This window comes from Phaseolus vulgaris, chromosome 11 (genome assembly GCF_000499845.2).
Source record: "Phaseolus vulgaris cultivar G19833 chromosome 11, P. vulgaris v2.0, whole genome shotgun sequence".
Taxonomy (NCBI): Eukaryota; Viridiplantae; Streptophyta; class Magnoliopsida; order Fabales; family Fabaceae; genus Phaseolus; species Phaseolus vulgaris.
In genome coordinates, this window is record NC_023749.2 from 48,556,395 (window position 1) to 48,572,449 (window position 16,055).

At 32.5% G+C, this 16,055-nt stretch overlaps 1 protein-coding gene across 1 annotated transcript; it reads right to left on the minus strand.

The window, feature by feature from the left end:
• Positions 1-6,565: 6,565 nt before the first annotated feature.
• On the minus strand, positions 6,566-14,695 carry LOC137828759 (CST complex subunit CTC1). Its single transcript, XM_068635447.1, has 16 exons — positions 13,552-14,695; positions 13,064-13,182; positions 12,657-12,731; positions 12,483-12,561; positions 12,322-12,384; positions 12,157-12,234; positions 11,775-11,972; positions 11,478-11,582; positions 10,806-11,084; positions 9,908-10,393; positions 9,166-9,804; positions 8,989-9,080; positions 8,507-8,708; positions 8,307-8,421; positions 7,314-7,579; positions 6,566-6,996 (listed from the first exon to the last, which is right to left on the minus strand). Exons 1-16 carry the CDS (start codon positions 14,584-14,586, stop codon positions 6,826-6,828), a joined length of 4,002 nt encoding a protein of 1,333 aa, XP_068491548.1. The 5' UTR covers positions 14,587-14,695; the 3' UTR covers positions 6,566-6,825.
• Between the last annotated feature and the right edge of the window lie 1,360 nt (positions 14,696-16,055).

Genomic DNA, 16,055 nt, shown 5'->3' on the forward strand with positions numbered 1-16,055 from the left:
ATATCGAGGTTCAAGGTAGTTTTATGGTAGCTTTTGAAGAGTCATAGAAAGAACAAAGGTTAAGAGTTTGAGGAAGTTATAGAAATGAAAGGTGGCGGTTATCAGTTGTCTTTGAATTGTTTGGAAGTTTGTTTGTGAGGCTTTGTTGCAAACCTTTTTAGGAAGTGTTAGAACAAGGATTCATGATTTTGATAGGTGATTTTTTATGGTTAAAAGGTTTAAGGTTGTGATCTCTAGTTGGGAGAAGGAAGGTGAGGTTTCTTGATTTTCTTAGAGAAACGCAAGGGTGTGGCTGGGGTTATGGGGTGTTACCGAGTTGATCCTTTTGATTTTTGGTGATTCTTGTCAAGCTTAAAAGGTGGAAGAGGTACATGGAAGCTTTGGAAGAACACAAATAACATGAAAAAAATGGAATAGAAAAAGACAATAGAAGATAGGGAATATGAAAAAGTAAATGGAATAGGGGTGTTGGAAAGAAACTCCATGGTTTTGGAGAGAAAGTTTGCAGAAGCATGTGTTTCAATGTAAAAACCAAAAACATGTAAAGAAATGAAAGAAAAAATGGATTGAGACAACACAATGGGGAAACACATGTCACGTTCAATGGCTAAGTGCCTGAAGATTCACCACTTGAGAAAACTTCTCAAGATAAGAACCAAAGCAAAAGAAAATAACTTTTGAGACTCAAAATATCAACTCACAAAGATATTTTCATTCAATATTCACGAGTGAGTTTACAAATGGAAGAGAATCCCTTTTATGATGGGGGAACTTGTCTAAAGAGTGGAAAAGACAACAAAATTGAGTTAACTTTTCTAATCAAGAGTTAACTCCACTATGCATGATTAACACATGATAATTTCCTAAACTTAGAGAGTGCAAATGGGTAGTTCCTTCAATTTAGAGATATGTAATGATTAAACTAAGAAAATCAATGATGACTTGAGGAAAAGTCTCATGGGTGGCGCCTAAGATAGCTCCAATCGATACAAAGAAGACTCTTGAAAGGTTGAAGGGTCAAGTGGAAGAGTCAAACTACCCCATGTCATATGAAAATGATATGTAGTAGTTTAGAAGCTCCACAAGACACTTCTAACTCTATAGAATTTGTCCAAGGTGTTGCAAGTTCAAAGCATAAGGTTCTAACTTCTCTCAAGTTCATCTAATGATTAGGCAACTACTCATGCACAAAGTTCTCTAATCTCTTCTTCGAAATCATAGTCTTCCTTTTATTATCCATCCTTGGAATCTCCCTTATATTCCTTCTTCTTTGGCATACTTCTTGTCTTTATTCCTCTTAGCTTATCTTCTCTTTTTTACACAGACTCTTCTCCATCCTTATTTATATCACAGCTCCCTGAAAAGGGTAAAAATTTTAAGTGGGCAGAAAAATTTGAGAATAGTTTTCAAGAGCCTAAGAAGAGATTAACATCTACCCTTGTGTTAGCCTTTCCAAATCCTAATGGAAAATTTGTAATTTTGTTATGTCTTTAAAATGTGATTAAGGTGCATTCTTATGCAATATAGGAAAGTAGTAGCATATGTTTCTGGGAAATTAAGAGAACATGAAAGAAATTGCCCAACCTGAGATATGTCGTGAGTCTTAAATATCATGGTCTATTGTTAATCCTTGGTATCATCCCTAAGGACATACATTTTGATCATCAACATGCCCTATTAATCATGACAAGAGAAGAGGTGCATAGTCAAAACATAAGAAACGTAGGTAGTTTGACTATAAATGACAAACCACTTCATTACACAAGGGTTCACATGTTGTATCCTCGGGCGAGCAACTTCTCATAATTGGTTTATGAAGATGTTTTCATGTTATGGTTCCTGAAAAGTAATATAATGATTAATTGACCCCATTACATGATGCAACACATGATGAAATGTCGCGACAAGGATATGCCTCTTTTGTATGACCGTTTAATAATGTTGAACCAAGTGGTGTTCAAGCTTTGAAGAATCTAAAACCCTTTGAAGGATGTTGAAGGTTGTGCTTGCTGTTCCTGAGTTGTCTTAGTTAGGATCTGGGGTAGATTGTGTTTTGTAATCCACTCTTGATTGAATCCAAAACATAGGCAGTCTCAATCTTTTTAAAGAAAAGTGTTTTTCAAACTAAGTGAAAAACAACCGATTGTTTTGTCGAAACAACCGATTGTTTTATACTTAGGTGTTTTTAGAAAAGGTTGAAAACTGTTTTTCAAGTGGTTGAGCTGTCAAAACCAAAACAACCGATTGATTTGTGGAAACAACCGATTGTTTGTTTTGGTACCATAACAAAAAAACTATTTTGTGCTTTGACTGAGCATTAAATGTTTTCTAACTGTTTACGCTCCAGTTTTTAATGCTTTGACCAATCTTTAAATGCAATGAATAGTTTGTTATGATTTGATAACAAACAACAACTTTGTTTTACAAATAGAAAAACAGATTTGGATTTTTCACAACTTACTGATTTTGAAAGAGTTGAGATTGCTTAGAGATTGAGTTTGATCAAAGAGTGTGAGATAGGATTTTCTCTTGTATTCATTTCAGATTTGCTTCTGTAACAAGTGTAATCCTTGTATCTGTTGAAAGAAACCTTTGTGTGTTTGCTGAGAAGTGTTGTGTGTTCTTGAGGGGATCAAGATCAACATTCTTAGTGTTGGTGTGTTGGCCAAGAGAAGTGTGTGTCTTGAGGGGATCAATGTCACTTTCTTGGTTGTGTTGTAAGTGATCTAGGTTTGATTGCTTAGTGGAATTTCTCAGTGGTTTCTAAGAAGACTGGATGTAGCTCTGGGTTTAGAATGAACCAGTATAAACATCTGTGTGCATTCTCTCTATCCTTAATCTCTTTAAATTTAGTTTTAATATTTGCAAACTGGTATAAACAACCGATTGTTTTTCTGATGCTGTTATTTTTGCTTTGTGTTTTGGCAAACTGAATTTCTTATCATTTGTTTCTTGAAGTAATTTCATTCTTGCCTTAAAAGTTTGCGAAAACCCTCTTTAAACAATTCACCCCCTCTAGTTTAAAGCCATCCTTTCTAACAAATAACACACCTCATGTTGTATGGCATGAACTTGATGGGAGAGTCAAGATTCATGTTAGTGTGGAATAACTTGTTGGAAAAAAAACCTTGAAGAAAATGAATATCTTTAATTTAAATGGTGTGTTACATCTTGAAAGGTTTGACAACAAACATGAACAAGAAGACGAAGAAATTCCATTGCCACAAGAACATCTTGCAGGTAGTCATCCTTAGCCCGAAATCTTCCTTGAGTTGGCGATCTTAACACAAATTTAGGGGAATTCAAAATATACAGGAAAATATGCCGAGCATTGTTAGAATGTATGGCCAAAACAAAAGGAGGGCGAATTGTTTCACAAGATTTTCGCAAAGATTGAAAATCGAGTGAAAAGATCTGTAAAATTAATCAATTGATTTTTTTGTTCAATCGGATTAATTATCAGATTATCAGTTCTTTATGAAAAGAAACCATCTGTTTTATCAAAACAACTAACTATTTAATGTAGCAAAAAACAAAGAACGGAATTTAAAGTAGTATATTAGAGTAAGGAAAGAGAGATTCACACAGAGAGATTTATAATGGTTCACTTTTAACCAAGAGTTACATCCAGTCCTCAGCTAACCACTAAGAATTAACTGTGCAGTCAAAACTAGATTACAAAACACTTCAAGAATGTTGATCTTGGACCCCTCAAGAACACACAACACTTCTTAGTTACACCACAAATTCCAAAAACCCTTTCTGAAAATAATAGAAAATCCAGATTCCTACTTTACACAAGCAATTATCCAAAAGCTCTTGATATTCTCTTGAAAAGGTTTTTGATAAAACTCTCTTGTTTTTCAAATGATCATAAAATAGTATCTATATAGACTTAATAAAAAGGTTAAAACAGTTATATCATTAATTAAAAACAGTTAAAATCATTTAAAAGCAGTTTGAAATTCATAACGGAATTATGGTAAAAACACTTGATTTATTTTTAAAACAAACTGATTGATTTCTTTTTTTGTTAAGGACAACACATAAAACAATCAGTTCTTTTGTCGAAATAACCAACTGATTTTGCCTCACAGAAAAGACAAACGAAAACTAAGTGCAATTCAATCGGTTGTTATGATAAATCAAATGGATGAAAAACTTGTCGTAGTCATCAGACTTTGAACAAAAGTTTTTTCAACTAATTGAAAGCACGAAACAACTGACTAAAATTAATAGAGATTTTAGAAAACACTTCTTTTAAAAGAGATTTAAGAACACACACATTAGCCGATTCTTTAAGTCCTCAAAACAGATTTGGAAACCTCAAAACACCTTGTTCAACAAACATGAGGTTGGATATCAACACTATCAACACACATTTGGGTCGAATCAAAGATATACTTCATGAGCTTGAAGGCAATGAAGAACATTGTATTTTTATTGTGTTATTCTTATTCTTAGTTAAATATAATGTGTTATTAGACATTATTATGTTTGTAATTTGTTTTAAATTCTCATGACATTAACACGTCTCTCCATTTAGGATTCTAATATAGTGACTTCATCTATTGTGTATTGTAGTCACTGCCTATTTCATGTTCATCCCATGTTTACCAGTGATAAGTGAAAGTTGTTATTTTGTTTTCTTTGTTTTATTGGATATAAATTTAAAAAAAAAACAATACGTTAAAAATAAAATACAATTTTTTAATTTTGTCAATTCATATTTCATAATATTTATGAAAATATGCGGATTTTATTATACCAATATGTTTAAATAGTACACTATTTTTAAAGTATATTAATTATTCAAACTATTAATAATATTAATTATTTTTATTACTATTATAATTATTAATATAACTATATATATACAATGTATAATATACAAAATTAATATATTAAATATTAGATAAATTTATGTAACAAAAATATTTAATTATATTATTAATAACAACATATAATTATAAATAATAAAAATAAAATTATAATATAAAAAAATATAGTTATGTAACAAATGTATATAATAATAACTATTATTTTTATAAATTTTAATATATTTAATAATATTATTTCAATTTAATAAAAACTTATTTTGTATTATATTTTTTAGTTTTTTATAAAAAAATATTGAAAATTATGGATATTATATATTACAAAAACTTAATTAACTCAAATCTAAAAAAATATATATCATAATTTATTATTCAAATATTTTTTAATAATAAGAGTAAATTTGTAAACTTACATTTTACAAATTTAAAATAATTTTTAAATTTTCTCTTAACTATCATATCTCTCACAAACTTTAATAAATCATCTTCACTAATTCAATTTAATATTCTTCAATTAAAACAACCTCACACATTCTCGTACATCTTCTTCCCACAAATCTCATTCCCAGTCCAAACACAACAGTCCAAACACAACTGAAACATTTTTTTCGGAGGGCACCATATATATATAATAATAATAATAATAATAATAATAATAATAATAATAATAATAATAATAATAATAATAATAATAATAATAAAATAATAATAATATAATAATAATAATAATAATAATAATAATAATAATAATAATAATAATAATAATAATAATAATAATAATAATAATAATAATAATAATAATAATAATAATAATATAATAATAATAATAATAATAATAATAATAATAATAAATAATAATAATAATAATAATAATAATAATAATAATAATAATAATAATAATAATAATAATAATAATAATAATAATAATAATAATAATAATAATAAAATAATAATAATAATAATAATAATAATAATAATAATAATAATAATAATAATAATAATAATAATAATAATAATAATAATAATAATATAATAATAATAATAATAATAATAATAATAATAATAATAATAATAATAATAATAATAATAATAATAATAATAATAATAATTAATAATAATAATAATAATAATAATAATAATAATAATAATAATAATAATAATAATCTGGCTTATTTGTGATAACTTCATTTCAATTTTTTATATATTTTAAAATGTGGATAACTTTCACATGGCATAATGATTGGATAACAAATGTCGATTGAAATTCTTTGCACTTATGGTGCACACTAAAGACCTTCATCCATGATTAAATAAATATTATAAACACATTATTCTTTTAATTATTTATTTTTCTTGTAACAATTGCATAAAGGTGTACGTAACTAAATGCTCTCTTTTATTTTTTTAATTATTGCTATTAGTTTTAATATACCGAAAAATTATATAAGCTTTAGCTTTCACCTTTTCTTTTGGTGAAGTTGGCTTGATGTACATGTCGTGGTTAAGTTTAATTCTACTTAAATTCGCATTAGAATATATCAATGATTTCAAGGAGCAATGTTGTTCTTCAATTTACCATGAGCATGAATAAGTGTCTCAACAAACTGTAAGACACCTCTTCAATATACCTAATTAAAATAGATTGTTTAAATTAATTTATTTCCTTGTCATTCCATAATTAGAGCAGACTAAAATTATAAATCACTAATATGTTTCTTGCTATTACATAATTTGAAATAGTATTCAAATACTTTTCTCCTTTTGTATAAAATGAAACTAAACTTTTCCATGCTTTTCAAAAAATGTTTGTACAACTTCTACTTTTACATAGAAGAGAAGCCCAAAAGAAGTCAGCCAAACACAACCTAGTTACAACACCTATTTCAGTATGCTACTTCTGTTATATTTTACCTAGAAATTATAGTATACTAATTCACAAAATGCATGTAATCCTATTTAGGTTCCGAAGTTTGTCTGACCACAGGCATTAACTTTTCAAAAGTTCATGAATCATATTCCTTGCCTCAGCCAGAGTGTGTGGGTAAGAGACTTCTTCGGCCCATATATTCCGCATGTTATGCACATTCAGCATTTCTGTAAGGTATTCCTCTCCCAACTGGCTTGTTTCCTCTGCATCCATCCCACTAGCAACAACATTCTGCTCATATCAGGTTAAACACCTTAATTAGACAAATATGTAAGAGCCAAAGAAACTGAAATGAGATGAGGCCAGATGGAAAATGTATTATTAACTTATAAACAAGGGGAGCAAGCAGTGAGCAACAAATCACACAAGAATCACGACCAAACGTACTATTATTAACAAACGAAGTTTTTCGTTTACTTTTGCCTGTGAAGAATGTAGTTTTGATAAAATTGACACAATATACCAGTCTCAATATTTCTCTACTCTCCAAAATCTTCATGATAAACTAATTTTGTCTGACTATTTCCAATCAATATATGTTAACTCACCCATATTCCACCGATGCATGCATTGAATATTATCAACTTGAGGAGGTTTTCATCGGAACTGCAAAGAGCATTACCAGAAGTAACAGAAAAAATATGATCTTGGTGAGGAGAATCAACATATAATCCCTGGTTTTTCACAATAATTTTTTTGTGCTTTTTCAAAATTCTCCCTAGATGATGAGATGTGGTGAGTTCTTCATTTAGTCTCAACAGAGTTGCTGCCCTTTCTGCACTAGCCCAGCAACAACACGATGATGATCCATCTTCTGCAAGAATAAAGAAATGCGGGGGGAAATATCATAAAAAATGGTCACAGAGAAGCTTAGCATAAAGTGGAGATCCAAAACATGAGAAAAAGTGATGACGAGTCTTCTTTGTAGATTCTGCACATCAAGTATCATGTAAGAAGGGGCTGCTTTTTTTTATGACAAAAATTGTCGTAGGTGAAGTATTGCTTTAATGTGATAGGAGAAAGCACATGCTAACCACATTAATATCTTAGAATCCTTACAATTAGCCTTTGTTAAAATAGTGTAATTCTATAGTCTAAAAGAAGTTTGTTTCCTACAAGATTTGCTACAACCCAACATCTAAATACAACTTATTGACAGCAGGAAAAAATTGACATAATTGATAACAAAGCTCAGGTGTAAGAATGCTGGCAAGTGAATACTAATAGATATAGGCATAACACAAATAATTGAACAAGGAGTCCATGTCAGAAACGAAAGAGCAACACAAACTAAATAATAGAAGATAGGAAATAGAAACTGGGCCAAGCCAAAAAATGTGGACATAAATTATGTGGAATTATTTATAAAATATTTAAAAGATGTTTATAATGTATATAACACTAAGTAAAACAACTGTCAGTTAAACCACATTTGACAAACAATACACGCACTTGCACAGGCAAGACAATGAAAGTGATTATAGCTGACTTTTCGTGAGTAACACTTAAAATGAGCTTACTTTTTAACACAAATAACTTACCCAGCAAAAAACAAGCAAGTGGAATGTCCAAAAGTGTCCCCTGAGCATTAATTTTTGTTTCTGCAATAAAATTTGTAGTCTTTCTCTCTATAACTAAAACAAAGACCGCAACTACCTGTTCACAAAAGACAGCACAAAAAATAATGTTCTCTGAGAATGAGAGCACAAATATTTCATGGATAAATGTCAAATTAATTTACCCTGCATCGAAGCACTATTTTCTTGTGGCTCAAGCTCCTAGGCAATTGGGAGATCAAACAAGAGATATAATTTCGAGATGCATCGTCAGCATCTTTGGTAGAGTTTAAAAAAGAGGACCTGTCACCGCATTGTTTGTCACATACTTTCATGGATTTTATTACAATAAATGACACAGGCAGCAACATTAATTTATTTGGTGCCCTGCAGAGCAGAAGACAAGGAATCAATTATGTTGCAAATTAAAGACATTTCACATAATAAATGTGAGGATACTCCTTGATATAAGTGCATGTGGAAAAATGGAAGAGTAAAACTAAGTATACAAAACAGATTGACATACAAGAATACATGCAACACAGTCGTCAAGGAAATTTTGTTTTCACAGAGCAGTTCACCACTGACATTACTATTTTTTCTTTAACAGTGCAGTGAAACAAAATCTGGATTCCAATTATTTCTTGTTGGATAATCCAATGCATACCTTGCGTTGAGAATTCGATGAAATACTGCAGTTACACCAGGTCCAAATCCAGTAGGAAAAGTATGTTTATTTACAGAACCACAAATATTAACCTAATAAGAAATAAATGAACAAGATTATGCTGCAAAATAAGCACAGAATGAATATAAATATAGAGTGAGATGGGATTGCAATTACAATATGGTGATGCACTAAAACATGAATGCAGAAATTGCTTCTTGTCCCAATGAGGCCTTTCAACTGAAGAGCATCAACGTTTGCACCACTTGAGCATGAACTAAAGGAACCAGAGCCAATTTTATGAATTTCAATCACATTTCCCTCAAGAGACATCAAATTGCCCTCAGGGAACAGGCTGTTTGATCTCTGAGTTCCGAAACAAGATTTAGGTCTATCCTCTAAAGTCCCAGTACCTAAAGAAAGGTTAGCACTATCTTCTGATATTGCAAACTGCAAGCTTAGACTATCTTCCAATTCCATAACATTATCCTCCAAGACATCTGCAAGAGTGATGGGGAGATATAGGTTAACATCTGAACTGACACTTGAAGGTTCACCATAGGACCTCGGCAGAAGATTTTGATGATTAGGTGAAACTCCACCAATTGTAGGAGATGAAGAATCTTTTGCAGATGTATATTCTGATAGATGATCAGAAAGGTTCTCATCGTAAATAACTGAAAGGCTCCAAATATGTTTTCCAGAATCAACAAGTAATTTACCACTGCCACTGCTCCCACAGTTGGCATCTTTTGTACTTCCAAAGCAGTTCTTTATGTTATGATCTATGATGTAATAATCACCAATCTGCAACAACTGAAATGTAGTAGAGAGTAAATTAATACTTGGGTTTTCCCTAATATATAAAATCAGCTAATACCTACTATCCTTTGTAGGCAGGCCAAAGATAACAAGATACCTGGTACTTTAAAAATCTATCTGCTGAGAACTCTAGCAAAATTTTCCTTGAAGAAGGTTTTGAATTAAAACTTGTATCTTTCATAGGTGACATAGAGCGCAAGATAGCTGGGCAAACCTCATTCTCATTTTGAAGGCTTTTAAAAGTAACCAGACAAGATAAATCAGGAGAAGATCTCATGTTGACACAATATTTGTTCTCTTCTGGTTTCCTGGAAGAATTAGAACAAGCACTGAGCTCATAGATGGAAGTCTGAAATTCATCCTTTGATGAACTTACTGATTCCTTAATAAGTTTCTGCCTCTTATTGGAAAATTTATCTTCATTATTACCACTCAGACAAGATTTCGATAGTTCCTTTGTCTTGTCCCAAGAAGCATTGTGTGGATGAACAATTCTACTCTTCCCAGCAAACAATAAAATGAATGGAAAAAGTATGGCTTCAACAAAAGTACTTGACTTGCTACATCCTGCTTTATTAGAATACTGCAATAATTGAAACAGGGCCATTAGCAGAGTAGAATTGTTGAAAAAGAATGTGGAGATTTTACAACCATGGAACATTTTAAGATGAGTAATGCTACAAATGTAAAGATTAATAAAAAAAGCACCTCCTTTATCACATCAAAATACTTCAGCAAAATTTTACATGGATCTGCAAGCAACTAAAAGGCTGCACACCAAAAGTGGTTATGCTTTTTTGAAGGGTTAAATACAGTCTTAAGCATACGTAACATAATCTGAAAGGGTTAATTACATTAGTCTAAGCTGATACTTCACAATCTTTAACTCTACACTTCCTTTTTTACCATGCAACTGTTCTAATGAAGATTTGATAGCAGTTCATCAATGAAATTAATGACTATAATTTCTGACTAAATATAACACTAAAACAAACCTTTTCTTGAAGAGGAAATTTGTGAGATACTCTAAGCAAATGGTAGGATCCAGGCTCTAATGTCTCATTTTCATTCTTACTATTTATGCATGAGTAAAGGGGAATCTTTCTGCATTTAGCATTCTTCCAATGACAGCAAACAAAAAATGGTGTACATAATTCTCTTTCTGCTTTGGAGCAATTAAAGATAGTGCTACATGATAATGACTCACTCCCAAGACTTTCAATCTGATCCACAAGTTCGTCTATGCTGTCCATTAAAACTTCATAGTCCGTCACCTAAAAATCCAAAATGACTGTTTAAACACATAATTCTGAGGACAACCTAATTACCTAATACTATGTGATCAAGTTAGGAATTTATAAACACTACTTTCAGACTGTCAAGAAAAATAATTACTAAACCCAACTCAACCTCACAAAAATCAGCTTGGAAAAGAAATCAAATACTTGGCTACAAGTACTCACAAAATTATGAAATCAGTTGAACCCTCAATTGAGTCCACAAAACAAACCCACTTTCCAGAACTGCAGAACCTCTTCACTAATAAATTTATAAGGGTTAAAAATGTTTAGTCTGCAAAAGGCAGTGTTTAATTTTAGTCCTTCAAAAATAAATAGTCTCATTTTAGTCCCTCTTTAAGAAAATATGGATAACATGGGACAACAAACCTCATAAATTTCGTTGGGATTCCAAGTTAAGGGAATGTCTGGTATAAGAATATCAACACGACCAGTTGCATCAACCATCTGCAGTCTTCTAGTTGATGGATTAATCTGAACAGGAAAAGCAAAAAGCCATAAATATGAGAACCAAATTATTAGTAGTTATCAACAATATCCAAGATTCATTTAAATTTTTTCCAGTGAAATCATGTCACATTAAAAAGAATAAAATATATGTAACAACCATTGACAACTATGGTTTATTCGCAAGCATGGAAATGACAAATTCATTGAACCACTAACCTTAAGGTATCCAAGCAAAACAACACCTATATCTTCACTTCGAAGGATCCTCCTAAATGACCTGCCATTATATCTTGCTTCACGTGATAAAATACTGAAATGGTTGCCAATAGGCAATAATTTACAGTGATTTTCTGACTTCATAATTCTTAGCAAGGTGTGTATACAGTGACAAATGAAGATAGACATCGGTATTACCTGTAATAAAACAGATGAAGTAATTTATATCCTTCAGTGGTTAAAAACAAATTCCTTCTATGAAAACATAACGAAATTCTTTTTTTTTGGATGAAATAAAACCTGTATGCTATATATAGATCATGTTAAATCAAAACTTTACAAAGTATCAGAAGAAAATTAAATATAAACACAGATAACATACCAATTTCAGAAAACTGCAATGCAGTACTCTACCACAACCATTATAGTCATGTGTGCACAGCCCCATGAGAGCGCCTTGCTAGCAAAGGGAAACATTATTACCAAACTAAAGCAGCAAAAAATTGGTACACACGAAATTTTCCCAGCTGTCAATTTGTTGACAAACCTGAGTTTGAAATATTGATGAAGGGAAAAGTGCACTAGCATACATCTGAACTAGCCCTTCTTTCTGGTAAAACCTTGCATAATTAAATTCATTAGAAATGGAACAGAACAAAGAGCTACAGCCCAACTAAGAACACCTTCAACCCAAAGGAAGAAAATTACATGCTTTGATCCCAAAATCTCCTTGTCAGATAAGATACCAGCAAACTTTTTCCGGAAGCTTGAGACAAGAAGTAATACCCTACCACGAAAAAGGAATAACATATATTCCAGCAATCTTTAAAACTCTCAAGTTCCAAATCAATTGCAATAAAAGTAAATCAAACTAGTCAATACCAGAGTCTTGCAGAAAATGGTAACGACTGAATGAACTTCCCTAGCATCCCGGAAGATGGAAAAACTACATTACACCTGCAATACTGAACTGAATGATCACTTTTCTGCAAAGAATATGAATAGGCGACTTCAAATAGGTCAGAAACATTTAAGGAACAACTAGTGCATAATTGTTGAGGAAATCAATTGCTTTTCTCTCGGCTGCCTTCTTGAGAGACCCTTAGAAAAATATGCAGCTAATATTGTATCGTGCAAAGCGTACAACAATTCAGAACATGACCATGCATATTTCAGTCACATGCAGTTGCTTGCATTAGCCCAAGTTCAACGTCTACAGACTGTGTACTTTAAGCATTTATGTGATGACAATTTGAACAGAAGCAAGCAGTTATAGTAGCGATACATACACAGTTTGGCAAGGGGAGAAGGATTGCACAATAATGCTGGTCTTGATGCAGGCCCCAAGAATAATAATTTTTGTCCACGAAAACTTCGGATCCACAATATGCACATTTCTTACAGATAACTGCAAACGGTAATGACTTTTGGAGTCAAAACTTAAAACTCAAAATGGGTTGCAGATTATATAACTCACGAGATTAATTTGTAAGCACTGTTAAGTAAAACATTTTTACATGGACATCTAACATTAATTTACCCTATTGCCACATCATGCTAATGAATGAGATATTGTGATAAATGAGAACATCCTATTGGAAGTCCGTCGAAAGAAATGTGATCTTCAACATGGTGCTACATTTACAACCCAACAGATATCTCAGGAGGTGAAATCTATCCTGACAGCGCAAAAAGAACTGTGTTCTTCAATATGGTGCTACATTCACAATCCAAAAGATATCTCAGGTCAAGAAAACAGCAAATTTGCTTCACTTACAATGGAGCCAACTCTCAGACCATGCATCGAGGTATGCAGTTGATCAGTTAAAAGAAGCCACACATCATGGTCCAACTCCAGAACCATCCCTTGCATGTAAGCACCTTTAACTACACCAGTATAAGCACCACATTCACCCTTTCCCTTGATCCCACTCTTCAAGCTTGGCATGCATTTCTCCGAAGAAGACCCAACATGCAGAACCGACTCATCTACAGTTACATACATCACTTGAGACTCCTCCTTCGTAAAGTAAACCACCTTCTTCTTCAAACCAGACACCACAACGCGGTTGTCAATCAGTTTGGTGATTGCAGGGTGCCAAGAGGAAGCACTGTCACGAAAATACACAATCTCCATTTTGGTAAAAGAATGCCCCTTCCTACTCTCACTCAATTTGTCAATTAAAACGTCCTTGGAACAACAAAGCCTACAGTCACAACAAACTAATTGCACTAAAAACCCTGGCAGGTTCACCTTAGGGCCTGAGTTCAAGTCAGAGGTACTAGCCGCCATGGTGCACGGCACGACAGAGAGGGGACCAACGGACTCCACCACCCCGTGAAAGCTTCTCATTCTGGCGCCGGATCCTCGGGTACAATTCGGCGCCAGTGGAAGCGAATGCACAGCGTTGGAGCCGTGGTTGGGGTCGGAGAAGCGCCAATTGATGATCTCTAATAGGCCGTGGGCGACATCGCGGTCATGGCGCTTGAAGGGGATGAAATTCCAGACGGTGACGCGTATTTCCCTGTTCAGAGCGTCTGGGCGAAAGTGGAGGAGGTCGCAGCAGAGGGTGGCGGAGGCGTCGGAGAAGCGGAGGCAGGAGCACGGAGGGGAGAGGGAGAGGGCGGGGAGGGTTAGGGTTAGGGTTCCGACGAGGACGGTTGAGCAGGGAAGGGCGGTAAGGACGTGGCGGGAGGTGGAACGGTGCAGCGGGGGAGTGGAAGAGAAGAGGGAAGAGGCGGCGGCGGTTAGAGGGCGAGGAGAGTGAAGGAGTTCTGCTAGACTCATCACCGTAGCGTTTGCGTCGTCCATTGTGTTGATGAAACCGGTGGCGCGCCTAGTGTTGGCGGCTTTGAACACCGGCGGAAACCAGGTTTTCGAATTGGATGAAACTTATAAGAAGCGTTTTTGGGAGGGAAACTTTTTTAGAGTGGTGATTCACGGAACTACTCTTTTATTTAAAACAACCAAGCCAAACATACTTTCGTACAATATTATATTATTGTTTATTTTAAAATAAAGAGTAGTGATATATGTAACACAAATCCAAAGATACGTATAATCTCTAAAATGTAGGACACGGAACACGGATCTATATATTATATAATTTTGAATTATATAAATTGAAAATAAATATTTATATGCAAAAATATGTTTCAGATTCTTTGGGAGCAGGAAGATATTTCTCATGAATGGTTCAAAAGAACTTGTTCCTTATTTTTATAATCATAATAAAAATTTATACAATAAATTTGAGTTTTTAGAAAATTATTGTATTTATACCGTTTAAAATGGTGTTAGAACTGTGTTATAATTTTAAAAAATCCAACAAATATTTTTTGAATTGAACACTTCACTAATAAGTGTCCTACGAGTGTCGACACCGATACGTGTGTCCGACACGGATACGCCCATTTAAGAGAAGTGTCTGAGCCTCATAGACCTATGAAGCTCGGACACTCCTCTTAAATGGTGTGTCGTATCAGATACCGACATTCGTGTGACACCTGTAGGACACATATCCGTAAAGTGTCTAATTCAAAAAATATTTGTTAAATTTATGACAATTTTTGTACGGTTTTAACATAATTTAAAAAAAATATTAATTTTCTAAAAAATCAAACTTTATTGTATAAATTGTTATTATGATTATAAAAATAAGAAACAAATCTTTGTGAACCAGTAATGAAAGAACATTTTTCTACTCTAAAAAAAAAATCTGGAACATACTTGTTCACATAAGTCTTTATTGTCAATTTATATAATTCATAATTATATAATATATAGATTTGTGTCTTTTTATCCTACATTTTAAAGATTTTATGTATCTCTATGTCCGGGTAAATGTCTAACATCTCTATTAATATAAAAAAATAATATTATGTTTTATGTACTTAATTTTTACGATTTTATTTTTACAATAATATCATTATATTGTTTTTTTTTTATTTTGATTATGATGATAACGTATTTGTTATTTGTAAGAGTGTTTCTTCTGCACCCCATTATTCTGAATTGAGTATCTTTTAAAAATTCTAGAATAGCACAAACCTCACTTTTTTTGTTAGCATTATGGAGAGAAACGGTGGTGTGATTCATTCCCATTATTGATGATTTTGCCGATGGCATTGTGGTAGTTACGAGATAGTTTTAGAAGCATTGTTTGTTAGAGAAGAAAAGTAAGTTTTGTTCTTTTTACTTTTCGTAATTGTAATCTGAAATATTTGCAAAATTGAAAATCTTGAATGTATTCCCGAAACTTAATTTCCAGAAACCATCAC

Bases quoted from the DNA above. Each gene is read 5' to 3' on its own strand.
- LOC137828759 (XM_068635447.1), bottom strand. From the start codon at position 14,586: ATGGACGACGCAAACGCTACGGTGATGAGTCTAGCAGAACTCCTTCAC. The intron at 11,973-12,156 runs GTATGTTATCTG...GTTTTATTACAG, and splicing joins ATTGCAGTTTTCTGAAATTG to GTAATACCGATGTCTATCTT. The intron at 9,081-9,165 runs GTAATTGCAATC...ATTTCTTATTAG, and splicing joins TTTTAGTGCATCACCATATT to GTTAATATTTGTGGTTCTGT.